At 46.1% G+C, this 27,958-nt stretch overlaps 1 protein-coding gene across 4 annotated transcripts; it reads left to right on the plus strand.

The window, feature by feature from the left end:
- The first annotated feature begins 244 nt into the window (after positions 1-244).
- Positions 245-27,907, plus strand: LOC124093169 (phospholipase A and acyltransferase 3). 4 transcript variants are annotated; one of them, XM_046445452.2, is made up of 5 exons: positions 245-384; positions 856-933; positions 11,425-11,527; positions 14,174-14,442; positions 26,021-27,907. In XM_046445452.2, the coding sequence occupies exons 2-5, from the start codon at positions 919-921 to the stop codon at positions 26,120-26,122; spliced, it is 489 nt and encodes a 162-aa protein (XP_046301408.1). In that variant the 5' UTR covers positions 245-384; positions 856-918; the 3' UTR covers positions 26,123-27,907. The 4 variants fall into 4 exon arrangements, with proteins under 4 accessions (XP_046301408.1, XP_046301404.1, XP_046301407.1 ...); XM_046445448.2 differs by having other exon boundaries at positions 275-420; XM_046445451.2 differs by having other exon boundaries at positions 372-502.
- Positions 27,908-27,958: the final 51 nt, after the last annotated feature.

A 27,958-nucleotide genomic window follows, 5' to 3' on the forward strand; every position in this document is an offset into this window, starting at 1 on the left:
AAGAACAGGATCTATACACACACACACACACACATATATTTATTTTATTTACACTGTCACTTTTTAAACTATACTTCTCTAGAGGAGATAAGTAAATCGATCCCAACACTTCAGTGTGCTGTGTATACAAAGATCAAATGCAACACAACCTGTGGTTAAATACTTGCAGCCTCCGGTCAGAGGAGGGCGTGGAGAGAGACCGCCCTGCCGGCCGCCGGAGCGGGAGGCTTCCAGCTGTCTGTAGGGGTTGGGTCAGGAGCTCGGTCAGGCTGTCATTAGCCAGTCACGGGGGAGGGGCGGGGTGACCTCGCGCTGGCCAGGGCTCTGCGGCCATTAAGCTGGTTCCTTTGCTGCGGCCGCTGGCCTGCCTCCCAAGTCCGCCAGGTGGGTGGAGCGATTGTTTCTGGGACGTCAGGAAAGGTGAGAAGCTTGGGTGCCTCTCGCGGTCCCCGAGGGCTGCCTGGGAGACAGCAGTTGAGTGGAGCGGGAGTAAACAAGTTAGGTGAGCAGCCGAGCAGCTGCGGCCGCCGGGGACGCGGGCGGGGACCGCGAGCGCGGAGGAGGGGGAGCACCGAGGGCGGGTGCAGTGGCCCCGTTGGCGTGACAGTCGCCGCTGACTTTCCAACCCCGAGCGGACCATTCAGGTGAACCATCCAGACCCCTGCAAGGGACAAGTCCAGTGCAGGGCTTGGGGGGGCCCACCGCAGTCTCGGGGGGTGGGGAGTCAGGTGGTTATTCCGAGGGGTCAGCGACGAACCTCGCAAGGGCTCCAGGCTAGAAGCCGCTGGCTTCTGGGGTCTTGAGGACGCTGTTTCTTGTTGGTGACCTAATGCATTCCTGCTCCCCTTTCCTCAGGCATTACGGCCACTGATAAAGTGAAATCGAGCCTGACATCGAGGGTCCACGTCGCGAAAGAAGATGCGCGCGCCCATTGTAAGTGTGGGGGCCCGGGAGCATGGGGGCCGGGTCGTGTCTTAATGGTAATTTGTTGAGTCCTCTTGCCTGGAGGGAGGATCCTCGTGCCTGGGGACTGTTGGAATTTTCTCAGGACTTCTCGTGCAACGCGTGGTCAGGTTGGGGGCTGCCCTGCCTGAGTCAGCCCTAGTGGAAGGCAGGACCCTCGGGAACAGGGAGGCAGTAAAGGGAGAGGTCTCTCCATTAAAGACAAGGGCTGCCTTTCTGGTCGACAGAGCCTGTCGACCGAGCTCCTGGGCCTCAGTGTCTGAGGCTGGACCTGCTGCGCAGGGGCCTCCCCCAGTCAGCTGACTGCGTGGTGACCAGCTCTGCTAGCACATTCCCAGTCCCGCTGTTGGTCTTTCTAACCTGTGATGTGGGATAGGGGGCTTTGCAGAGGCTTCCCGTCATCTAGGCAAACCAGCAGAGTAGTTAGAGAACAGATTTTTGTGATAGGTCATCAAGTACCTCACTGGGATTTCGATCCAGTTCAAATTCACTCTGTACCCCAGAATGAATATCACTTAAAATTTAGGAAGTGCTCTGAACAATACTTGGCACACATATTGAATGCCCGAGTCGTCATCATTATTATTTCAATCCAAGTAAAGAGCTGGGCATACCTGGCATGTGTGACACTTTTTAATATCCCTCTCCTCTGACAACATTACTTTCAGCAATAGTCATAAAATGAATGATAATAGCAGCCAGAAAAGAAATGTGGACAGTGAACATTTTCTTTTATCGGACTTTGTGTATGGAAGCATGAGGTTAAAAAATGAAAAATAAAGGTAATAGCAAAAAAAAAAAAAAAAAAAAAAACCCAGAAAAAAGTAATGGATTAGTAGTTTTTAGTTACTAAAAACTGAAAAAAGGGAAAATTTATTCTTATATGAAGGTTGATCACAGTAATGAAAAATTATAATGCTATAATTTAATGTCCCCACATTCAAAACATATTCACTAAAACATCTAAACCAGAAAATTCACCATACGTTTTTCTTTTATGTGGCAAAATTCCCCCAATTTTTCTTCTTGTACAAAAATCAGGGAAAATGACTAAATGCTCAGGAACCTCGACATTTCTTTCATCTCTAACTCTAGAATGAGAGTCTAGTTCTTGGTCACTCTTAGTTTCTTCTGGAGACCAGACTGTTTTGTTTTCTGTTTGAACATAGGGAGATTTAAACAACTGTAGGGGTTGGTGACATAATCTGTGTATGAAGTGAACTTGAACTCTGCTGAGCTGTTAGGAAACCATCGAAACAGACATGTGTGCCGAGTCTGTGTGTGTTGGGGGCTGACGACATAACTGTGTGTTCTCTGATTTAACTTCCACGTTGGTGGAACAATTTTTAAAGATTAAGAAATTAAAATGTGCCAACTGGAGGTGATGATGATGATGATGACGATTAAATCTCAACAGTAACTCAACTCTCCTCTCGAGTGGAGAATGGAAACTGATCACCCCTTCCCTTAGGCCCAGCCCAACGATTCTAGCCATCCCACAACAGGGCGGTGGAGCCAGCAGCAAATCACTGTTCCAGGGCATGGGGAGATGCTGAAGAGTGGAGACTTGAGGCCCATCTCTGTGTGTTCCAAATCTGCTAGAAGGTGTGGGTCTTTTCCTTTCTCCTCCACCCACTCCATCCTGGAGTCTGGCTTGTTGACCCAGCCGCTGCAAGGAAACAAAAGCCCAAATTGAAACTGAAACCCAACCGAGGCCTTTTAATGTGAAGAAGTGATTCCATTGCCCGAATCCAGACTCCCCTTTTCGCTGCTGTACCGCCTAAGTTTGCCAGGTGTTCTGGAGAATCTCTGCAGACCTAGTTAAGGTGCAAAGGGGAGAAGGAAGAAGAGGGGACTTCTCCAGTTGATTTGGGGCTTCAGGTCCTTGCAGGGCTTTCTGTGCACTCCAGAGGGGCTGAGAGAGGCTCAGGGATAGCCACATGTCCCTCCAGGCCATAAACCTCTGCTGAGAATGTCTTCTGTGCCAGGTGGAGGCTGGTGAATTAGGCGGAGCCCTGGCTGCCAGCGTGCTGCTTAAGCCTAGTTGTCGGGCTGGGCATGGAGCTGCTCATGCCTTCCCCTGGCGCAGTCCAGCCAGTTCCAGTCATCCCATACACATGCTGCTCTTCTGGGGAGTCTGGGAGGCGTGCGGGAGTAGAGACGGGAGCCATCTGGAGGGGGGAATGGGATTTTGCCAGGTGATTGGCAAAGGGCAGGTCTAGAGAGCAGCAGTGCAGAGGTGAGGCCCCTCATGGGAGCCGAGCTGTTCTGGGATGTCGGCACCTCCCTGTGAATTAGCTACACGTGAAGAACTCGGCCTTTTTTTTTTTTTTTTTTTTCCTGATACTGGGAATTGAACCAAGGGGCACTTGACCACTGAACCACATCCCCAGCCCTGTTTTATATTTTATTTAGAGACGGGGTCTCACTGAGTTGCTTAGGGCCTCGCCATCACTGAGACTAATTTTGAACTCGTGATCCTCCTGCCTCAGCCTCCAGAGCTGCTGGGATTACAGGTGTGCGCCACCATGCCTGGCCTTTTCTTATGATCCACCTATTACGTGTTATCCATATATTGGTTTTCAGGCATAAAATGAAGAATACCACTTACTCTCTAAAATATTGTGAATTCTTAATAAAATTTATGTAAAATATCCTGCACAATTTGTGGGTCTCCAGGCTTTCAAAGCCGTGGGCTTTCCATTGAACCGTGTAGCCTAGCGAAGGCACATTGGAGGAGTTTTCCCATCTTCCTGAGTTAGGTTCCAAATAATCGGACCACCTGGTATACAGTTTCCCTGTTTGCAGATTTAATTTCCAAAAGAAGACTTTACTTTTTGTTTCCTTTTTTATATTCCTAAATACCAAGCTTGCTGTCCATTGTATGAGAGCTGCAGTGACTTCCGGCACTGCTTCCTAGGAAGCTGAGAGACCTGGGATAAGTTAGTTCCCGTCTCTGGGCTCAGTTTCCCGGTATGTACAATAGGGCTGTTGTAAGGATTCCTTATGTGAAGACCCCAGCAGGGCCTGGTGGTGGTGGTGAGAGCCAGGCACCCTGACATGGAAGGGGTGAGGGTTGCCCTCTTGGGAACAGCCTGGGGGTGAGTGTGGAGAGCCTGGGAGGGAAGATGAGTTTTGCCTTCTTTTTCTAGGAAGCCTGTGACCTTTGGCTGCTGAGCTTGGGCCTGGCGCCTGTTGCAGATGCCACTGTTCTACCCTGACCCTGGGAGGCCTGGGCACAGGGCAGTGAGGGAAGGGACCATGTGTCTGGCCAGCTCTTGTTTAACTCTCATCCATATTTTCTCTGGGCCTGATGCTGACAAGTCCAGGCAATCAGGCCCCTTTCTTGTTCCCCTTCACCCACCTCTCCTGTTTCAACACAGCCAGAGTCACCGAGTCTGCCTCTTGTTGGTTTAAGTGGCATTATAGTGTTCACCCCATTATCTCAGTTATTCCTTACACAGACTCTGCTGGATGGATCGTCCTGTTTAACTAGAAAGCTCAGAGAGGTTAAGTGATTCCTGAAAGTCACACAGCAATAGAGCACAGAGGGGCTCAGAGGAGGCCTTCCAAGGGTGGTCTGGGTTCTGCTTCTCTGGATGCAGCCTCAGACTGACTGATGCTAACTAAGCTCCCCATGGGTTTCTTTTCCCAAAAACCTTGGCAAAAAACTCCCAGCTCTCTGCTGGAAAGTCCATTCTATGTTCCACTCAGACTTCCCTCTTTATCATAAAATTCTAGACATTTCCCCCAGAGTGTCAAAAGTGAAAGAGGCATGGTGAGGGATTTCCACGTTCACCCCAGATTGTGGTTGAGCAGAAAGTTGGGGAGTGCCTCTGAGCCTCACAACCTCTAGCTGCTTCCTGAGCTGACTTTTCTAAGCAAAAAGAACAAACAACCACACCCTCAGACCCGGTGGCAGCGGAAGCTGCCATTTGCAGTGAGCGTCCTGCCTGAGCTGAGCGTCTTACAGCTATTGCCTCATTTGATGCTCAGGACGATCCCAAGAATCAGGTGCTGTCAGTGTCCCTGGTTAACGGCTGAGGACACCGGCTGGGAGAAGCCGGTGAGCGGGCCCAGGGCTGTACTGCTAGTAAGTAGCGGAGCCTGGTGATCTGGGAGCCCTAATTATAATCACTTGCTGTTTCTGAAAATTTAATCCATCTAGAAAAAAACATAGAAGTTTAAACATTTTCCTACTTTCTCTAGTTTTCATACTCTTGAAATATTTCATAAAGAAACACAAGCAGCCGGGAGCAGTGGCACACGCCTGTAATCCTAGCAGCTCGGGAGGCTGAGGCAGGAGGATCTTGAGGTCAAAGCCAGCCTCCGCAACAGCAAGGCTCTAAGCAACTCACTGAGACCCTGTCTCTAAGTAAAATACAAAATAGGGCTGGGGATGTGGCCCAGTGGTTGAGTGCCCCTGAGTTCAACCCCTAGTAGCAAAAAAAAAAAAAAAAAAGAAACAAAACCCCCAAACCCTGAGAAGACTTTGGTGCCTGGGTGGGTTAGGATGCTTCCTGAAAATGGCCTTGAGTGAAAGAAAAACATTCTTTTTGTTTTGCTTCACCCCTTGGCTTGGAAATTGTTCTAGAAGCGCCCTCACGTTCCACCCTGGCCTGCTGGTGCCCACAGCTGGGGTCTTGTACTGAGTCAGAGTCACAGAGTGAATGGGGGTCATTCTGCAGGGACTGGGACTGCAGGGGGTAAAGTCTGCCAGGCTGTCTCCTTTCTTCTTGCAGGAGGTGGGAATAGGCTGGGGTGCATATTCCAGCCTTGCCACTTTGGGGTGACTCCCCCCACCCCGCCTTATTACCCCGCCTGTGAAATGAGGCCTGTGCACCGTCTCCGCCTAACTTCTAGTCTGACCCGCTGTCCCCTTCAGACATCACCTGTTCTGAGTCTCACTCTGAGGTGCACAGGGGAATCATCCGGGAACTTGAGCGACGTATCAGGCCTGGGCTCTGACCCCGGGATCCTGCTCTGGCCACACCCCAAGAGCCTCTGAGTTTCCCCCCACCACAGCACGGGGCTCCTCTGGATCCCGCTGCCCTGCCTCCCAGTCTGCCCCACCCTCGTGGACTTGCCTCTCTACGGGCCACTTCCTGTCCACTGCCTTCTCTGAGGGCAGTGCAGTGTGTAGGACTTGGGTATCTCTAGATCTGGGTTCGAATTCTGTTTTACCACCTACAAGTTCCCCTTCCTCTTTTAAGACGGCAGCAGAAATCCCAGGGGCTGCTTCACTTCCAGTTCTTCTCCCTCACTGGCGCTGAAGCCCACATCAGCCAGGCTTTCACCTCCAACTCTCGTGAAGGTCGGGGGCCCTCGTCCCAGCACACTTCCTGTGGGCCAGACTTTCCATGCAGCAGCTGCCCTGGCCTCTTCAGTGGCTCCTAACAGGCCTTTCAGCCCAGCCTCCCTGAGCCGGCTTATCTGCCCCCAGCTGCTCTGGCCAAGTGCCTTGGGGTCATCTGACTCCTCTTTCCTCCATACCCCTCCTCATCGGCTGTACCTTCAAAGTGGATGCAGCGTCCAGTACTTCCGCCCAGCCTGTCTGAGCTGTCGCCCTGGTCTCCTTCTTCCTCCTCATGCCCTGTGTGGTCTCTTTCAAGGGCAGCAGCCAGAGGGACCCTGTGGTGGGTCCTGTCTCTCCGTGTTCCACACCTTGAAGGGGCCCCTATCAGTCAGGGTCAAAGGCCTTAGAGCGGTGGCAGGTGCTGCACTGCCACCTCTGTGGCCCTGTGACCCTCTACGCTGCCACTCTTGCCCTCCACCCCCATTGCTGGCCTTCTTTTCTTTTCTTTTTTGGTATCAGGGATTGAACTCAGGGGCCTTAACCACTGAGCTGCATCCCCAACTCTATTTTATTTTTTTATTTAGTGACAGGGCCTTGCTAAGTTGCTGAACTCAAGATCCTCCTGCCTCAGCCTCCAGAGCTGCTGGGATCACAAGCATGCACCACAGGGCCCAGCTGATGATTTGCTTATTTACTAAGTTTTTTTTTTTTTCCACTGTCTTTCTTCCTGTCCCTGAATGACAGCTCCATGAAGGCAGGCATCTTTGCTTTTGCTCATAGACAAAGCCCAGGTGCCTGGTGCCTGGTACACGGCTCAGAGAGTACCTGGGGAGTGAATGAGTAAATGCATGAGTCCCTTGATCCTCCAAGGCAGAGGTGGACACCCTCAAAGTGAGGGGATTCTCAGGGATATTATTGGCCACTTAATTCATTGGGATTTGTTAAAAATGTGGGATGAGCTGAGCATGGTGGTGCTGTAATTGCTGTAATCCCAGCAATTCTGGAGGCTGAGGCAAGAGGATCCCAAGATTGAGGCAGTCTCAGCAATTTAGTGGGACCCTGTCTCAAAATAAAAATTAAAAAGGGCTGGGGATATGGCTCAGTGGAAAAGTGCCCCACAGGTTCAATCCCTGGTAACAAAATAATAAAAACAAAACAAAAAAAACCCAAAGGTGATTTTGCATGTTAGCAATCCGTTCTCCTGTCATTCATGCTGGGGAGGAGGAGGCAGGAACCCAGGGTATGGCTATGGATGGTAATTTATAGGGAGCTGTAAAGCTTATGGTCAGAGCACATCACAGGTGCATCTTCTCGCTCTTGTCATTACCTTGGACTCCCTCATTGCTTGAGCTCTTAAATGACTTAAAACAACAACGACAACAACAATAAAATTTGAAGATACAGTACAACAGAAACAAAAAGATGGACGTATGTTGTGTGATAAAGCAAATATAGTATCAGGTCTATAGATGTTCATTTAAAATCTTCTTTCACTTTTAAACATTTGAAAACTCAAATCGTATGTTTGAAAATTTTTTTTATAATAAAATGTTGGGAAGTGTGTTATATACTTGAAAATGTGACATAAAATCTAGAAATTTTTGGAGAAATGAAGGATCACCCTTAGCTCTCTCCAGAGTGAATGTCTTTTAGGATGTTGAGAGAGATATTTATATATTTCAGCAAATAAATTTCAACAAATATATTAAAAATATATAAACATATGTATATATTTATGTATATATGTGCACATATATATTTGATCTATCTAAATACCTATATCTTTCTAATATTTTTGCTTTGCATGTGTGTGTGTGTGCTCATGTGCGTGTGTGCGTTATCTTTTGGTACTGGGGATTGAACCCACTGAACTACATTCCCAGACCTTTTATTTTTTAATTTTGAGACAGGTTCTCATTAAGTTGCTTAGGGCCTCTCTAAGTTGTCCAGGCTGGCCTTGAACTTGGGATCCTCCTGTCGTAGCCTCCCAAGTTGCTGGGATTACACTATACCTGGCTATGTATTTCTAATTTTTTGGCATGACAGTGTTTGGATGAATTACCCAAAATCAAATTTTGATTGATTGAACAAACACACTGGTGTTTGTTCAATCCTGTTTTTTTTTTCCAATTCTAAAATGAATTCATGCTTATTTAAACATTTTTTAAAAGTAGAAAATAATTCAAAAGAAAATTAATGCCTCTAATTGGGACAAAGTTTCATGAGGTTTAGTAACATACAATCTATATTATCCAACTAAAAAATACAAGTTCATCAGCATGAGGGTATTTTTCCTATTTAAAAATCTTAAAAATTTTTCATTATCAAAGTAATTATACTTGAAAAGTTCAAACAAATCAAATTATAGAACATAAAGTTTAAAACTCCTTGAATCTCAGTCACTTACTGTGTACAATTTGCGATAGTTTGGTATGTTTCCTCGGATCATAATAGTGTATAATACATTTTAATTATAAATGCACTTTAAGCAAAGATGGAATAATAATGCCTTCCAACTTGCTGATTTTGATGATTTCCATGTCTGCTGCTGTGACCCACCTTCTCCCTTAACCCTCGTTTGGGTTGTTTCCATTATGAATTTCAGAGGCCAGAGATTGCCCCTCAGTTTGCTTGCTAAGGAAAATGCCTGTCACACAGCCTTTGTCACTCTGCTTTTGTGGGGAGAGAAAGGCTTTTTGTGGTGAAATCCCATGGGTGAGCAGAGTCTCAGCTGGCCATTGTTACCGAGTGTGCTGCGTAGGAGGGTCTGTGCAGCTGGGGGTCCCCTGAGCCCTTCCCTCGAGGAGGCAGCCTGTTCCCGTGTCTGGCGGTGCTCTGCTGAGCCAAGCCTTTTGTCACTTGCCTGGATCCCTGGGAGAGCTGCGGGTCCTTTCATGACAGAGGTTGGCAAACATTTTCCCTAAAGGCCCAGGTAGTAAACATTGTAGGTTTTACAGTTGAGATGGTGGCTGCCACAACGTCTCAACCCTGCTGTCGCAGAGAGCAAGCAGCCGCAGACAGAAGGTGAATGTGTGAGTGCATTCACGTTCCCAGAACACCTCACAGACGATGAAATTTGAATTTCCTGTGTGAAAAGATATTCTCTTTGGACTCTTCCTCAGCTACTTAAAACTGTAAGAAACATTTTGAGCTTTCCGGCTGGCCATACAAAAGCAGAGGGCCAAATTTGGCTCTGGACGGTAATTTTTGTACCTTTATATTGAGCACATGAGGTTTTGAATTCTTAATTATGACTCAGCAGGGCAGGCGTATGTGTGTCATTAGGTAATTGCTTTTCTGATTGGATTTTGGTGGAAGAGGGTAAATTATGCATATCCTTAGTTTATGGCACCCTGTCTTCTTGGGTCCCTTCTTTTTTGGGGGGGGTCCTGGGGATTGAACTTAGGGGCACTCGACCGCTGAGCCACATCCCCAGGCCTATTTTGTATTTTATTTAGAGACAGGGTCTCACTGAGTTGCTTAGTGCCTCGGTGTTGCTGTGGGTCTGTGGGCCTTTAGTTTACTTAAGTGATGTTGTGTGACCGAGTGCACCTTCATTTTCCCAGTAGGCACTGTTTTAAAGTCCCTCTGGGGCTGGGGTGCACCTCAGGGGTAGTGCACGTGCTTAGCATGTTTGAGGCCCTGGGCTCCATCCCTAGCACCTTGAGACCCCCCATGTTGCCCTGTAGACATCAACTCCCTACTTTTAACTAGGGCATAGGACTCCATATGGGAGTCCTCTACTTTTTTTTTTTTTTCAATATTTTTTTTGATTGTTGATGGACCTTTATTTTATTCGTTTATTTATATGTGGTGCTGAGAATCGAACCCAGTGCCTCACACATGCAAGGCAAGTGCTGTATCGCTGAGCCACAACCCCAGCCCATGAGTCCTCTACTTTTTACTTCTTATTTATTTTGGGGGTGCTGGCATGGAATGTGGGCAGCCCCTGTACTCCTAGGAGAAAGCAGGTCGGAGCCCCTCTCCGTGTCTTCACTGTGTGGAAGGCGGTGCTGGTCCTGCCTGCAGATGGGGCCTTAGCAAAGGACAGAGTGGTTGGAACCAGGTGCATGGGCCTGTCTCCAGACGTCCTGGGGGTAGGTTTCCTTGATCATTAGAGTCTATGATTGGCCTGGGCCGCAGAGGCTACCCCACCCCAACTCTGGTCAGAGTGGGAAACTCCCCACCCCCAGTGCACAGCACAGGTCTGACCCTGGGGTGTCAGTGTTGTGGGTGGGTGTGATCTTGAACCTCTCTGAAGTTTTCTCAAATTCTACCCCATGTTCCCCTAACAGGCAGGGACTTGGGAGCATCTACAGCACCCTTCCCACCTTCTTCACACACACACACACACACACACACAAACACACATACTCATGTTCACGTGTTCACACACATGTCCACTCAGGCGTGCTCTCTCCCACTGCCTAGGCTCCACACACTCACCTGAGCACTCATGGCCCTTCTCTTTGTGCTGAGCAGCCAGGAGCACCTCATTACCTTAGGCCCATCCCGGTTCTCTGTAGGGCCCTTGGCCAGGTTGGGGTGCCTGTGGGGATACCCTGTATACTGGACAGCCTCAGGTGGCAGTTCTAGTCAAAACAACCAGTGACGGTAGCCTGACAGTCTGTGTGTAGTCAAGACATGGACCTGGGGATTAGCCTGCCTGATGTTGAGTCCTGGCCATGTCACTCACGAGCTGTGTGGCTTTGTGCAAATTCACGCACATCTCTGAGCCTTATAGGAGATTTCCTCCCTTATAGATGGGGTTCAGGATAGACAGTACTCACCTTATAGGATGGGTGCGTGGATTTATTGAGGCATGCGTGTGAAATAAAATGCTCGGCTCAGAGTAACAGTTCGTTTAGAATATTCCTAGAAAGAGTCACAATGAGACAGAGATCCAGATAACAAACCTTTCTGATTTGCAGTTTGTAATTTGTAAGGTCAGGGTGGGTTTTGTGGGGAGGCAGGTCTGTGGTCCCTGCAGGACTGGAGCTCAGGCTTGTGAGGTGGACCTGCATCAGACTAGCAGGGCAGGGCTTGGGACACATGTCCTGCTGACCTGATGCTGGGAACTGCTGACTGAACCCTCCTGATGGCGCCCCACCCCTGGTTCCAAGGTCTCATGCCACCACTAACATCCCTCTTCTTGCTTTTTCCAGCCAGAGCCCAAGCCTGGAGACCTGATTGAGATTTTCCGTCCTTTCTACAGACACTGGGTGATCTACATTGGCGATGGATATGTGGTCCACCTGGCACCCCCAAGTAAGGGCACCCAGGCCTCCGCTGTGCTGGGCTGTGCTGGGCCTAGGGGCTAGGAGAGGGGGATGGGAGAACTGCACATAACAGGCAGCTCCAAATTCCTTCTTGCTCCCCAACTGGGGTTTTGTTCCTGTTACCAGGAGGCAGTTAGGCCGTTTGGAGTGGGGCAGTGGTTTTCAAACTCTGCTCCTTGCAGTCCCAGGGGTTCTTGGAAAGGGGCTGAAGAAGCATCCAAGGAGGCAGCTCTGCTTTTTTTTGTATGTGGGGTGCTGGGGATTGAACCCATGGCCTTGGGCGTGGGAGGCAAGCACTCTACTAACTGAGCTAAATCCCCAGCCTGGCAGCTCTGCTTTTAAGCAAAGACTCCTGGAAAGAACGCAGGTGTCAGGCAGACAGACTTGGTTATGAGTTCATTTGGGCTTTCCAGCCTTGGTTGGTTTATTTGTAAACTGAGGCTAAGAAACACTTACCGTGGAGTATGGTAATGAGAATTCCCCATCCCCTTTCTTAAGCTTTTTACTTAAACTGGAAAACAGCACAAATATAGCCAAGCACACAGATGCAGTAGAGGGTAAGTCAGTGAACTGGAAAGAACCATCTGCCATCAGAGTGGGCCCAGTTTTTGGCCGCTTTGAACAGAGCTGGTGTGGACATTCCTGAATGTGTCTTTTGTTCATCTCTTTACTCTTAACTAATGGCCTTAATTAATGGAGTAGCCAGAGTGGATGTCCTCTTCCCCACCCCTGATTAACCAAACCACCAGGATCTGCATGAGCAGAATCTGCATCCAACTGGATGGTTCTAAAGGATACATCAGTCATGCAACTCTCTCTTTAAAATTCTCACCCAGTGACTCAGGTGTAGCTCAGTGGTAGTGCACATGTTTAGCATGAGGAAGGCCCAGGGTGCCATCCCTGGCACCCCAAAAGAAAAAATCTCCATTGGCCTTTCCCTTATATGTAGAAACAGATTCTGGTTAACTTAGAAACCATAGTCTGTCCTGTAGACGTGGGGCCTGCCTCTCTGGGCCTCATCCTCTGGTCTCTCTTCCTGGGCCTCTAGGTGGCAGCCATGGTGGCTTCCTTGCTGCCCCTCGGGCCTGCCACGCTCTTCCCTTGGTGGGGTCTTTTGGCTTTTGCTGTCCCTCTTGCTTGGCGTCCTCTTCCTGGTTCTTAATACATAAAAATAACAGCTGACTCTTGCCTTTCAGCCACTGGGACTTAGGGCCTGGCAGCCCAGCTGTGGCTTCTGTGCCTTTAAGCACCATGCTCTGCTGCCCACTTGGACGTTTCTGTGTCCAGTCATGGGTTGTTTGCTAACCCACATGCCCTTTCTTACTGTTTTCTTTAATAGAAAATGTGTGTTTGCTCAGCATTGGCCCAGCAAAGCAAAGTCACATGTGCAGACCACTCAGGCCGTCAGTCATGGAGCCAGAATCAGAACCCAGAGCCTCTGAGGGTCAGCCCAGGTGCAGTGTGTCACACGCCAGGGTGGCACCGAGGGGACAGGGTTTAAGGAAGCCCTTACCTAGGTGTTGCTGCTGTCGTGCATGTCGCTGAGAGCTGGTACCTGCTAAATATTGTGCCACATCACGTTGCTTGCCTCACCTAGTCCCAGCCCTGTTCCCCACCCGACCTGTGGGCTGCGGGTGGGTGGCTGAGCCTCAAGGGCGCAGCCTGTCTACACACTCAGGCCTCGAACGAGGCCACCTGGCTCTCATTTACTTCAGCGACTCTCCAGCATCACCTCCTCTGACCACTAACTCTGAATTCCCCTGACTTTCTAAAGATCTCAGGATTGTACTCAGGGCAGAGGGCTGTTGTCCTTTCTGGAAAGCCGAGCAGAGCAGGATCTGGAATCTGATTAGCCCTTGCTGCCACTGCTTGTTGCTGTCACATGGTGTCACAGTTGAAGGCTGTCCTGCCCAGTTGAGGGGGGTTGCTATTGCTGCACCTGGGGGGCCTGATTCTGGCAGGGCTACAGAGGCTCTTTACCAGTGGGCTTCCTCTTGGGGTGCTCCCGGGCTCCTGCGTCCACCTCTTGGGTGCACACATACTTTTTCAGTGACTATACCTAGTGCATGCCCCTGCCCACGATGCAGGTGGCTGGATTGGGAGCTGCTGGGTCTGTGCTGGCATCAGCTGTAGCCTCTGGGCCTTGGCCAGGACTGCTGGTGTCCCTAGGGGCCCTCCTTAGCATCACACCTAGGAAGCAGTTATAGGGCTTTGGTCCCTTTGCTCCCAGAAGGTGGGGACTGCTCCTGAAATCAGTCAACTTTTCTCTGTCCTCAGTGTCCTGAGGTCCAAGAGTTGTAGCCCTGATGGAATCACAAAAGATTCACAGTATTCTCTAAGAAGAAAAGGTGTGTTCAAAGTTCATATTTGCATAATTAAGAGGGCAAGGTAGTTGTCAAGGGCACAGAAAACCAGCTTCTCTAGGCTAACAAAAATTATAATAAATCCTGGAACTTCACTAGTCCTTACTTTAGGTAAGAAAACCAGGACACAGAGACCACACGCCCTCTCCAAAGCCACACAGTCATGTCTGTACCCTTCTGGTGCCAAGGGCAGATGCTCAGCTGGGGACAGTTCTGAGACTCTGGGGCCCTTTCCTGGACCCCTTCTCTGTTTCCCCTTTGTGGATCCTCAGGTGAAGTGGCAGGAGCGGGTGCGGCCAGCATCATGTCCGCCCTGACGGACAAGGCCCTAGTGAAGAAGGAGCTGCTGTACGACGTGGCGGGGAGAGACAAGTACCAGGTCAATAACAAGCACGACGACAAGTACTCCCCGCTGCCCCCCAGCAAAATCATCCAGCGGGCGGAGGAGCTGGTGGGGCAGGAGGTCCTCTACAAGCTGACCAGCGAGAACTGCGAGCACTTTGTGAATGAGCTGCGCTACGGAGTTGCCCGCAGTGACCAGGTGTGTCCTCAGCCTGTGTCCCCATCCCAGGAACCAGACCATTCCCAGCTGACAGTGGCTGGGCATCAGTGTGGGGGGAGAGAAAGGGCCGAACAAAACAACACAGCAGAGATGTGCTTCCTGTCCTCAAGGGTGTCACAGTCGGGGTGGGAGGACAGTCAGACATGGTGGCAACGCAGGTCAGTGCTGTTAGGGACGTGATGGCCAAGAAAGGAAGTCATGGCCATGGTGATCAGCCTCTTTCCTGAGCCCTCCCTGGTGTCTGGCCCTGGGATGAACCTCTGGAGCCTGGAGGTTCTATTATTCCCACTTAACAGATGGGAAAACGGAGGCTTCCAGTGTTTCTGTAACTGTCTGTGGCCGTTCATTTCATCCGACAAAGCTCTGTTGGGTCTCCAGACCTGCACCTGTCTTTTCCTTGGAGTCAAATGTGCCTACACCAATGAATAGCAGAGGTGGCCGAGATCTGTGTGACCAGGCTCCTCGGGCTTACCAGTGGCACTCTCCTCAGCCCAGCTGAAGTCCAAGAGGGAGTCCAGGAGGCCCCAGGGCCTCCCAGGGGATGCAGTTATGTTCCTTTACTTGGTCTGCTTTTGGCCCTGCCCGCTCTCTTGGGTCTCTTTTTCTCCTTCCTGTTCTCCCTGTGCCCCACTTTGATTGCTACTTCCCGCCCCGCTTTTTGATGAGCACATTCTTGGAAAAAGTTCTTATATGATTGTTGATGCAGAAAAATATGATTTTTTTCCTTCAATGAATGATGAGGTTAAAATCAGTCTGGTGGTTCATTTTTATTTTTTGAGATCCATTCCTTTGTTTTTGGTCAGGGTGGTGGTCAACAGCATGGGCTCCTGAAGTCAGGCCGACCTGGGCTGGATCTGAGGCCTGCCTTTTGTCAGCTGTCTGACCTTGGGAGATTTGTTTGACCTTGAGAGATTTAGCCAAGTCCCCCAACTTGAGTAAAGAACAAGTGATAACTGTTCCTGGAGGATTTCCATAGGAATTAGCTTAGAAGGTCTTTCTGCTTAGTGCAGAGCTGGCTCAGTAAACTGTTGTACTAGTGGAGTGGTCCTGCTGGTCCTCATCTTGTTCTTATTTGCCTGGTTCCCCTGTGCCTTGTCCACTGGCCTATCGGGGCCACAGTGACTCGGATGGGGAGGCACTCACCAGCGCCACCTACAAGGATCAGTCTCAGCTTTCCCTCAGACGCTGCCAACATCTGTACTTGCTGCATTGACCCCCAAAGTGGTTGGTAGCTTCATGTTCTGTCTATCATGAGATTTTAGATGTCTTCCAGTGGGTATCTTCATATTGTTTTTCTCAACTTGTTGGGTTATTATTGTCTGTCAGCTGTTTATACATATGACTGTTAAGGCTGATTCATACAGAAATCGAGTGGCAAGTGCATGCTAAGTAGATTGCTGCTTGTGTGTGGGGTGGACTCCTAGGTCCCTGGGTTGCAGTCTGGCTTCCACTTCCCTGAGAGTTGATAAAAGACGTCAGTGTGCAGGACCATGCGAGGAACTTCACTAGGACCTGGATGTGGCAGGTTCAAAAGATGATGCAAAGCAAGAAGGGGTCTGGGGGAGATGGCACTCAGCACATCTGTTTATTGGGGCTAATGGTCTTCAAAACAGTGTCCTGGGCTGAGGAGGTAACTCGGTGGTAGAGTGCTTGGCTAGCATGTGTGAGGCCAGGGTTCCATCCCCAGTGTGAGTTTGGGGGGGGAGGTGGGGCAAGAAAAAACCATTTGACTTCTAAGTAACACGGCTGTCATTTCTTCGCTAGCCTCCTAAAGATCCCAGGCACTTCTCTCCTGCACTGATGTTTTTATCCTCTGAAGCTCACATCTTTCTCTCTCTTGGTTTACTTCCTTGTTTTCGTTGGACTAGTTTCCCTAATAGTTTATTGAAAAATAGTGCATTGTGAAAAGAGCTCGGGTGCCTAAAAATGTCTTTGGTTTGCCCTCACATTTGATTGACAGTTTGGCTAAGTGTAGAACTCTAGGTTGCAAATCAATTTTTTTTTGAAGGCATTGATTCACTGTCTAGATTTTGTTATGGTGGCGATGGAGTCAGAAACCATGCAAAAAAATTTTTTTTTTTGGTACTGGGGAATGAACTCAGGGGCACTGGACTACTGAGCCACATCCCCAGCCCTATTTTGTATTCTATTTAGAGACAGGGTCTCACTGAGTTGCTTAGCACCTCGATTTTGCTGAGGCTGGCTTTGAACTCACGATCCTCCTGTCTCAGCCTCTCAAGCCACTGGGATTACAGGTGGGTGTCACTGAAACCATTCTATTTTTGAGCCTTTAAATGTGGCTCAATTTTTTTTTCCCCAGAGCTATGGAATCTTATCTTTTTTTCACTATGATGTGCCTTGGGTGGGTCTGTTTCATCTATTGTGCTGAATACTTGGTGATTCCTTTAAATCTAGAGACTCATTTCTTTTAATTCTGGGAAATTTTCCATTTTGACTTCTCTGGGACTCCTGCTCTTGGGATGTTGGACCCTGGATTGCTCTCCTGATTATTTTATCTTCTTTTTCCTGTTTTTCATTTGTTGATCTTTTTGGATTAGAAAACTAACATTCATTGGCAGATTTAGGTATAATGAAAGTTTCATCTTAAAATTTAGTAGTGATTATCAGCATGAAAAAGAGAAACTTCACACTTAAAAGATTCAGTGTTATCATTACTGATATTGCATAAAAGTCAATCATGTATGATTTCCTCTTCAGGTAAATTTCCCTATATCTATATAGCAATAAACTCCAAATATAGATTACAATACAACCTTGGGAAACAGCAAGATTTTCCATAAAATCAAGGGTGTACATTAGGAAGATTTGCAAAATAAATCCTATTCATCTCATTTTTATCTATTCTTGGGTTCTATTAATAGAATAATGGACAGATCCACAAGTTTCTGTAAGTAGAACATTTTTCTTACTGCCAAATTGTTACACAGTTTAGTAAAATATGTATATCATTAGGCACAAATGATATTTAGAACATTTAAATGAAATTTCAAATCTTGAGATAGTGAAATAACCAGGAAACATTTTCTACCATTTCTTCTTTTTATAAACGATAATTCTACTCTTGTTGTGAAATGAAACAACACGAACTGCACACGACACCCTTTTCTTCATGTGGCTTTAGCCTCAACTGATCCATCCAACATAATGACGGTGCAACAAACCAATCCACTTAATCCACCCATCACAGAAAGTGAAACCAGAATATAATATAAAACCAAGAGAAGTGCCACCTGTTTTGTTGCAAAGATTTCCTCTTTACTCTTTTGATCTAGGATGTAGGTTTCGGAACCTCAGTGGCTGTTGACAATTTTGGGCCAGATAATTCTTCGTGACTGTGACACCAGGAGCATCCCACCCCAGACCAACAATGTCCGTAGGCATTGCTACATTTCTTCCTGGGGCAAAATTGTTCCCATTTGAGGACCCCCAGCCCAGGGGAGTCATGACTATTGTTGAGAGCCACAGCCGAAGGGGCCCCAGCAAACTTCCAGCTGCCGGCTGATGATTGGATCACAGCGGCCCCAGCAACATCTAGCTGATTGGCTCCTCTGCGGTGATGCTCATTGGGCTGTTTCCCTGCCCTTTCAGACCACGGAGCTGCTCATTGGGGGACTTTTTTGGCTCCGCCCACGTGACCCAGCCAATCGGCCTCAAGAGCAGGAGGATTGTGGGAGGTGGAGAGAAGCTTGGGTGGGAGAGAGAGGCTTGTGGAAAGCCGGTGGTGGCAGTTGAGGCTCTGAGGGTTTTTCCTGAGAGGCTGTTTTGTTTGGCGTGTGTGGTTCTAAAAATAAAGTTAGTTTCTTTTGACAAGTGGCTCCTGATTGTGCCCAGCCAGACTGCGGCAACTATAATACCTGCTGGTGAGCCAAATTAAAATGTAACCTCCCCAGGTGTCCCTCTCACTAAAGATGGCCAAATTAGTAAAAATGGGAAAAAGTCCAGCCGCATTTTTCTTCACAAATGCTGTCAAAAGCCATGACTGTCCCTGTCATTGACTCATGAAGGCATTTTTGTTTTTAAGAATCTGATGAATCATTGTCTGCACTGGCTCTTTGCAGCAGGTCAGATTTCTATCAACAGAGTACTTAGGACTTATCTAACTTCTCAGAAAAAAAAAAAAAGTGAAGCAATGGATTTAAATTAAAATGCAATCTGTGCCTTACATGCCTAAGAGCATTCTAGGAACAGGTTTTTCTACTTTCTATCCACTTAAAAATACTTGGGCTTCACAAAGTGTATTTTAGTAAATCTCTGTAGAGAAGCCTTTGCATTGAGTTATACTAAAAACAAACAAACAAACAAACAAACAAAAAACCCCAAAACAAACAAACGAAAAAATACCTCCACCAACTCGGAGCTGCACTTACAGTGAAGTCTAGTCTGAATTAGATAAAATATTAAGATTGAAAATGTGGACAGTCCATCTGGATAAACTGTGAGGTAGTACTTTAATGTTACTGTAAAGAAAGGCCAATTTCTCTTTTTAAAACTTTTTTCTTTTTTATTAATTTTAAAATTTGTTTTAATTAGTTATACATGACAGTAGAATGCATTTATGCACTTTGATATATCATTCATAGATGGGATATAATTTCTCACTTTTCTGAGTGTACATATTGTAGAATCATATTGGTCATGTAGTCACATATATACCCAAAGTAATAATGTCTGTTTCATTCCACCGTCTTTCCTGTCCCCATATCCCTTCCCCTTCCCTCTCATCACTTCTCTCTACCTAATCTAAGGTAATACTATTCTTCTCTAGTCTCCCCTACCACTTTATTATGAATTAGCATCTGCATGTTAGAGAAAACATTTGGCCTTTTTTTTTTTTTTTTTTTGGATTGGCTTATTTTGCTTAGCCTGATATTCTCCAACTCCATCCATTTACTGGCAAAGGCCATAATTTCACTCTTCTTTAAAGCTGAGTAATATTCCATTGAGTAGACATACCACATTTTCTTTATCCATTCATCTATTGAAGGACACCTAGGTTGGTTCCATAGTTTAGATATTGTGAATTGAGCTGCTATAAACATTGATGTGGCTGCATTACTGTACTATGCTGATTTTAAGTCCTTTGGGTATAAACTGAGGAGTGGGTAACTGGGTCAAATGTTGGTTCCATTCCAAGTTTTCTGAGGAATCTCCATACTGCTTTCCATCGTGGTTGCACTAATTTGCAGTCCCACCAGCAATGTGTGAGTGTACCTTTTCCCCACATCTTCACCAACATTTATTTATTGTTGCCTGTATTCTTGATGATTGAAGAAAGGACAATTTCTATACATATATTTTATAACTTTTTGTTTTATAAACTCTAAGTCTATATCAGGTTGCTTTTAGAATAGCACTACTCTTTTCTGCTTTTTCTTTTCTTTTTTTAAAAAATGTTATTGTATTTTTTATACTATTTATTTGATATAGTGCTGAGGATGGACCCCGGTGCCTCATCCTTTCTTGGCAAGTGCTCCACCACTGAGCCACAACCCCATTCCCTCCGCTTCTTTTTAAATCCACTTCAAACATTGCTCAATGTGAAGGAAGCACAGTAGAATTTCCTTTTCAAAAAACGATTTAGAGGGGCTGGGGATGTGGCTCAAGAGGTAGCGCGCTTGCCTGGCATGCGTGCGGCCCGGGTTCGATCCTCAGCACCACATACAAACAAAGATGTTGTGTCTGACGAAAACTAAAAAATAAATATTAAAATTCTCTCTCTCTCTCTCTCTCTCTCTAAAAAAAAATCATTAAAAAGAAACGATTTAGACATCACTAAATCTGGATTCAACTCAGAAGAGCTATGTCACATAAACAGCTGTCAGTAATGACAGAATCTCGGTTTGCCCACTTGGGGAAAAAAAAAGATAAGATTTCTTAACATTTCTAAAGAGAGACAATTTTCTCTTTGACAAGATTCTGAGTTAAAGACCTGTGATCCACCTCATGTAGCCCTTTCCCCATCAGAATCCCTGTAGCATCAGCCAGGTCTGGGCGGACCCCTCTGCAGTGCACATTATCAATGGCATCTGCAGGTGGCGCTGATTCGTGGACAGATTGTTTTCCCCAAAATGTCTGCACTATCAGGGCCACTAGATACCGCTTTCTTGTATTTAATCACACTTTTTGACTATGTACAAAGCTGGAGCACAAACAATGAGGATATTGTTGTTTTCCCTGACAACGTGTCTTTTGTATGAATCAGCTGCACTGGCGTTTGCTCTCAGACCATGAGGTTCTGTAAAGAACTGGGGCCATATTGTTCCTCCGGCATCATCTGCAGGTCATTTCTCCCCCCCTGACACAAGAGCTCAGCAAGGAAAGCACTGGACGCAAGTGACAGTATGCAGGCTTCCTGGCAAGGTAACCCCGCAGAACCACAGCTGCCACAAAACCATATCTTAGAAGAAGTGTGAGGGGCTGGGTTGTGGCTCAGTGGTAGACACTTGTCTAGCATGTGTGAGGCACTGGGTTCAAATCTCAGCACTGTATATAAATAAATGAATAAAACAAAGGTCCATGAACAAGAAAGAAAGAAAGAAAGAAAGAAAGAAAGAGAAAGAAAGAAAAGAAAGAAAGACCAGCAGTCACACCTCTGGTTGGTAGCTCCATCAGACCCTTCTAACATGAGTTCTGGCTGCTGAGAACCTAGTTTTAGGCACTTTGTGTTGTTGATTTCACTGGTGTTTGCTGATGTGCACACGGCTATGATGGACATGTTTATGGCCCAGATAAGTCTGAGCAGCATGAAACAAACAAACAAAAAAACAAAAAAACTACTGCAGCCCTCAAATCCGTCTCTACATTGGTTATATAGGAATTTTTTTTTAATCCATATTTATATCCATCCATGCATCCATCCATCCATCCATCTGGGTAAGCTCTCTGCTTCGAGTGGCAATAAGACCATTGGCCATGTCATGTTGGGGTGCAGGTTTTGTGTGCCAGGTGCACATTTTCATCCTTTTTGTTTCTGAGTTTCTTGGTGTGCTGTCTTCATTGAACTTCTTGGCATGAAAGATACAATGTTTTCCATGGCAGCTCGGATTCTGCTTAAGAGACTGGCTTGGTTTTAGGGTGAGTTTTCTTGATCCGTTTGTGACACTCTTTCATGCCTTTGGTGGGAGAGACAACAGTTTTGTTGACTTGGGACGCGGAGCCTTCACTGGGGACAGTTGGTCTATATGGGGACCCTTTGCTGTCCCTTTGCATTGTCTCAGGGGCTGCCCTGGAATTGGACCTTGGATAATGCCAGAAGTAGGGAGCCTGGACTCTCTCACTGTGGCTCATTGATCTGGATCATTTCTATTCAGTTTTCTTGCTTTCCGTGTTGCTGCTGTGCTATACAACACCAAGGGCTGACATGGATGGGAGGACACTATGGCTCAGAGACTGGAAGAAAGTCGGGGAAAGGGCCACCAGATACACTGAACCTCTAGCCAAACTGTAAATGAGGGCAGCAGACCTCTGCCTGGCACTGGTTTCCAAGCTTCAGATCATATCCTAGGCACTCACACGTAGAGGCTCTTGATCTGCATTGAGTCTGAAGCTCTGAGTGCTACTGGGCTCATGTCCTGCTGCCACGGTTCAGTCAGCAGCAGACAGACCGTCCTCCAGTGTCACCTTCACAGTGTTTTGTACACCAAACATATTTGAATGCTGAGGTGAAAGAACAGCTGTACTAAATTCGGTTACTGAATAGACAGACTTCTGAAGTCTGACATGTCAATCACATGTTGAGTGGATGTTTAGGCACTGGAGTTAAACCAGATTGAAGATCAGAGGTCAAAGGTAAATGGGAGTCTGGGCATATAGCTCAGTTGGTAGAGTGCTTGTCTTGCATGCACAAGGCCCTGGATTCAATGCTTAGCACCACACACACAAAAGAAAAAGGTAAATGGGAATGTTTTAAACAGAGGAGGAGTCTGAGGTGTGTGTGTGTGTGTGTGTGTGTGTGTATGTGTCCATCCTCTTAAAGCAATGACCCATTACTGGACAAAGCCAAGGTACCAGAGCCGTAATCAATTGCTTCTGTGTCTGCATCAGCACAGCTGTCTGTGTTATGAATTAGCAACAAATGGGCTGGGGATGTAGTTCGATGGTAGAGCACTTGCCAAGCTTGCTAGAGGCCCTGGGTTTGATTTCCGGCATGACAGACATGTCAAAAACTTAGCAACGTTTTCTTGTGGCCCTTTCCTAGGATGCTTAAGTGCTTGTCTTCTGAGATGGGTTGTTTTTGCATTAATTGTGTGATGATTTCATCATCGCTTTTCTTGCCTTTCTAGTATTGTAGACATAATGTTCATGTTTGAAGTTTTACTATGATAAAGTATTGTATCAAATTCCTGGGCCTCTTTATTTCTTTTTTTTTTCTGGAAAAGTTTTTAAATTAATTTTTTTTTTTTTGTATCACAGATTGAACCTAGGGGCACTCAACCACTGAACCACATCCCCAGCCCCATTTTGTATTTTATTTAGAGACATCACTGAGTTATATAGTGCCTCAATGTTGCTGAGGCTGGCTTTGAACTCGAGATTCTCCTGCCTCAGCCTCCAGAGCTGCTGGGATTACAGGTGTGCACCACCATGCCTGGCCCTATTTTTTTAATTCATAATATACATATATATATATATATTTTTTGTTGGTGGGGGCGTGGAGCTCATTGGGGATTGAACTCAGGGGCACTCAACCACCGAGCCACATCCCAGCCCTATTTTGTATTTTATTTAGAGACAGGGTCTCACTGGGTTGCTCAGCACCTTGCTAAATTGCTGAGGCTGGCTTTGAACTCATGATCGTCCTGTCTCAGCTGCCTGAGTCAGTGGGATTACAGGAGTGTGCCACAGTGCCCAGCATGAATTATTTAATTTTTAATTTTTTTCTTCCCTGTTTCTTTTTCTGGAATTTGTATTATTCAGATTTTGGGCTGGTTGGATTATTCTCTATATTTTTTAAATCTTTGGCTTCTATTCTGAGAAATTTCTCATCTTTCAACTTTCCTACTGAGTTTGTCGCTTCTATCATATTTTTATTTTCTATGAACTGTTTGTTTTCTCAATTTCTATTATTTTTATAGTACTGTGTACTTATTTATTGAATGCAATATGTCCTGTGTTCTCTATTAATAGTTTTTAAAAAGTGGTTTCTTTTCTAGATATGATTTATTTCTCCAGATGACTTTTTTTTTGGGGGGGGGGGTGAGTACCAGGGATTGAACTCAGGGTTACTTGACCACTGAGCCACATTCTTCAGCCTTATTTTATATTTTATTTAGAGACAGGTCCTCACTGAGTTGCTTAGCTCCTCACCATTGCTGAGACTGGCTTTGAACTTGTGATATTCCTGCCCCTGCTTTCTGAGCCGCTGGGATTACAGTCCTGCACTACCGTGCCCAGCCAGATGACGTTTTAAAATGTTTGTTTTCCTCTCTGTCTTTAATTTTAGATGTGTGGTACTTCCGTTGAACCTTCCTTCTTATGATTAAGGGTGGATGATTGCTACCTAACAGAAGCTCTCAGTGAATGGGGGTGGGAAGTACTTCATTAATTTTGAGTTTCATTGTGATGAATGAGATCCTTGTGGGCTTTTTGAGAGCTTCCAGTATTGCTATCTTTTGCTCTACTACAATTTCTTTATCCACTCATCTCTTAAAGGGAAACCTAGTTTTGCGCCATAGCTTAGCTATTGTGAATTGAGCTTCTATAATCATTGATGTGGCTGTGTCACTATATTATGCCCATTTTAAGTCCTTTGGATATGTACCGAGAAGTGGGATAACTGGAACAAATGGTGGTTCCATTCCTAGTTTTTTGAGGAATCTCCACACTGCTTTTCAGAGTGGTTGCATCAATTTGCAGTCCCACCAACAATGTATAAGTGCACCATTTCCCCTGCTTTCTCACCAACATTTACTGTTATGTATTCTTTTTTTTTTAAGAGAGAGAGAGAGAGAGAGAGAGAGAGAGAGAGAATTTTAATATTTATTTTTTAGTTTTCGGCGGACACAACATCTTTGTTGGTATGTGGTGCTGAGGATCGAGCCCGGGCTGCACGCACGCCAGGCGAGCGCGCTACCGCTTGAGCCACATCCCCAGCCCCTGTTATGTATTCTTGATAACCGCCATTCTTCTTGGAGTGAGACGAAATCTCAGCGTAGTTTTAATTTGCATTTCTCTAATTGCTAGCAATGTTGAACATTTTTAAATTTATTTGTTGACTGTTCATGTTTCTTCTTTTGAGATATGTCTGTTTACTTCCTTTGCCCATTTATGGATTTTTTGGTTTTTTTTGTGTTAAGTTTTTGAATTCGTTGTATATCCTGGAAATTAACACCTACCTGAGGTGCAGGTGGTAAAGATTGTCTCCTATTCTGTAGGTTCTCTCTCCATGCTCTTGATTGTTTCCTTTGCTGTGAAGAAGCCTTTTATTTCGATGCCATCCCATTTGTTGATTTTTGATTTTACTTCTTGTGCTTTAAGAGTCTTGTTGAGAAGTTGGTTCCTGAGCTCACATCATGGGCTGTTGGACCTACATTTTCCCTAGTATGTGCAGGGTTATTAGTCTAATTCCTAGGCCTTGAGTTTTGTGCAGGGTGAGAGATAGGGGTTAAATTTTATTCTACTACATATGGATTTCCAGTTTTCCCAGCACCATCTGTTGAATATGCTATCTTTTCTCCAATGTGGTTTTTGGAACCTGAGTCTAGTATGAGTTAACTGGATTTATGTGGGTTTGTCTTTAACTTGGGTTGTTCTGGTTAGATCAGAGAAATTTGGCTTAGTGTTTTCATTACAAGTTGTAATTGCTATAAAACCACACACAATTTTTGAACTTTTAATTTTGCAATAAGTATTATGGCTAGAATTATTTACTGAAAATTTTAGTAAAATGTGTGAATGTTTGTTTCTTTATATATTAGCCTTACAGGAGTAAATGAATCTGAATAGATTTCTGTTGAAATCTTCCGAGTTAACATTATTGTCGTTTTTGTACTAAGTTTAACCATGAAATAAAAATGATTTTTTATGCATAGATCAGAATTTAAACATAAAGTTTTTTTTTTCCTTAAAAAAAAAAAAGAAACACAAAGAGCATCTCCATGCCTGACTGGACCAGGTGCTGGTCCAGTGAGGGGTGAGGTCACTGTTCTCATGCAGGTCATATTTTATTGCGTTGTCAATAACAAGTTCCTGACTTCACACTGGCTTCAAGAGCTTCCCAGTAGCTGGCCAGTATTTTGACCATTCTGACGTCATCCACTGTCACCCGCTGAGGATTTATATTCTTTAAATAGCCACAGGATGAATTGAGTTTCTCACTTTCGGGTTTCTGTGAAGTCCAGGCCAGCTGGCTACACCCACTGATTCTTTTCCCATCCAACTCTCTCCTCTGCTCTTCCAACATTTGTTGGTTGGTTCCTGAGTTTGGTGAAGGGAGACCAAGGGCATGGAGGTGCCCTGAGCTGCACGATCCTGTTGAACATACAGCTTGCTCTGGATTCCTGCCACTAGAGTCTGACTCACCCCTTCTCTGTTGCAGGTCAGAGATGTCATCATGGCAGCTGGCATCGCAGGAGTGGGCTTGGCAGCCGTGGGCCTCATTGGAGTCATGTTCTCAAGAAACAAGAAGCAAAAGCAATAAGTTGAAGTGACTGTCCTGTCAGGAATGCCTTTATAGTCCAGAAGGTCTTGTTTTGCTAGAGAGTTTCGGGTTTGGTTTGTGGATTTCATTCTGATTTATAATAAGGCTTATTTTCACAGAATAAAATAGAGCACAATAAGAGAGGATTTTTTTGGGGGGAAATGCAGCACTGACACTTGGTGTGAAGTCCATGTAGGGACGAGCTGGACTGTGTTCCAGGAGACTCCCTTCTATGATTTTCTCTCTCTCTGAAGATTGTGTTCTTCATTGCAGAAATCAGAGGCTCACTCCGGTGATCTCCCAAAGGGGAGTTCTGGGAGTCAGGACACACTGCCTTGTCTCTTCTGCCTCCTCAGTGCTTTGGCTTCCTCTCCACTTCTGCTTGCCATGACCTCCAAGCCTGGCGTCCCATATTCCCACCCGCCTTCTCTTCCCACCTCAGCTTAGCATCCTCTTTGCCCACTTCGGGCAGCTCTATGCTCCCAAGCGCAAGTTCCTGAGAATCTGATTGGCTCGTCACCACACAGCTCAGCCTACCCATTGGCTGCCTTTGGGTCAGGTAACTTCCATCAGGCCAATCAGCCATGCAGGATGGCTCAGGGTCACACGGTACAAAGGCAGTCTTAGAGCTTGGGGAGTGGCTGGTCCTGGCCCCCTACCCCTCCCTGCTGCCAAGTCCTCATGGGAAGGGCTGGGATAAGGTATCACCTTCCATTGTTGGTCATTTGACATCTGTTATGGCTTAATGGATTTTGTAGATGTTCAGAGTGACCTGTTCTCTGAAGGGGCTGTTGTGGGTTCTTTGGAAATACTGCTGGGGCGGACTGTCCTTCCTTCTTAAGGGCATGCTTCCTTTTACTTGCTTGGAATGTTTCCTTCTTTGCCCCTGGTTATCTGGGGACCATCCTGTCCATAGCAAGTCTGGACAGGATTTACAGATGGCCCTCCTGCCTTGCCCACATCTGGTGCAAGATAAGCAGTACTCTCAAGGACCAGTGTTGAGAGAATACTTTGTTTCCAGTCCAGTTTCCTTTCTGACTCAGCCCTGTTGATGTGTCTCATTAGAGCTCACAAGCTCCCCAAACCTAAGAGACAGGCCAAACTCAAAAAGTGGGTCTTCTTAAACCCTTTTTCCTCTGGCTTAAGATAAAAGGGAAACACAGAGTGTAACTTCCAAACTAATAATGAGGGGATGGATGGAAAAAGAATGAGGACAAACTCAAGCAAAACAGAACATATGCTCTTCAATCTTTAAAAAGTGAAAAATAAAGGAGGAAAATTTACATACAAAAAGTGGTGTATGGAAATAACTGGATAAAATGGAGGAACTAATTGCAAATATATTGATAATCACAGTAAGTATTTTGCAAGTGAACTAAACTTGCAAAGTAAAAGACAAACATTACACTGGATTTAGAGATGAGTCTACAAATACAGTTCATAATAGACACACTTAAAATATAAGAACACAATGACTGAGATGAAAAGGATGGTCATTTTGGATAAGATAGGCACTCTACATTCCCCTGAAGGCCCGGTGCACAGAGTGGGGGTGAGCCTGAATGGAGGTTACAGGAAAGTTCAGACTCAAGGGCCAGCCAATAGCATTGGTACTTTTCCAAGGCCTGCTTAGCATAAATTTGGACCAACAGTGTTGGCCAAGAGCTATATAAACCCCTGGACTAGTATACTCCAATGGCAACTCGCTATCGGGTACTCTCTTGTCCTGCGAGAGTTCAGTCTCTTTTCTTCACGTTTTAATAAATCTTACTCTTTTTCACTCTGCCTTCTGTTGTTGTCCTTTTTTTGAATTTGTGAGACAAGAACCTGCAAAGA

This window comes from Marmota monax, unplaced genomic scaffold, assembly GCF_021218885.2.
Source record: "Marmota monax isolate L192 unplaced genomic scaffold, Marmota_monax_Labrador192_F-V1.1 WCK01_AAM20220418_F8-fsc00038, whole genome shotgun sequence".
Taxonomy (NCBI): Eukaryota; Metazoa; Chordata; class Mammalia; order Rodentia; family Sciuridae; genus Marmota; species Marmota monax.

Bases quoted from the DNA above. Each gene is read 5' to 3' on its own strand.
- LOC124093169 (XM_046445452.2), top strand. The intron at 11,528-14,173 runs GTAAGGGCACCC...GTGGATCCTCAG, and splicing joins GGTCCACCTGGCACCCCCAA to GTGAAGTGGCAGGAGCGGGT. The intron at 14,443-26,020 runs GTGTGTCCTCAG...TCTCTGTTGCAG, and splicing joins GAGTTGCCCGCAGTGACCAG to GTCAGAGATGTCATCATGGC.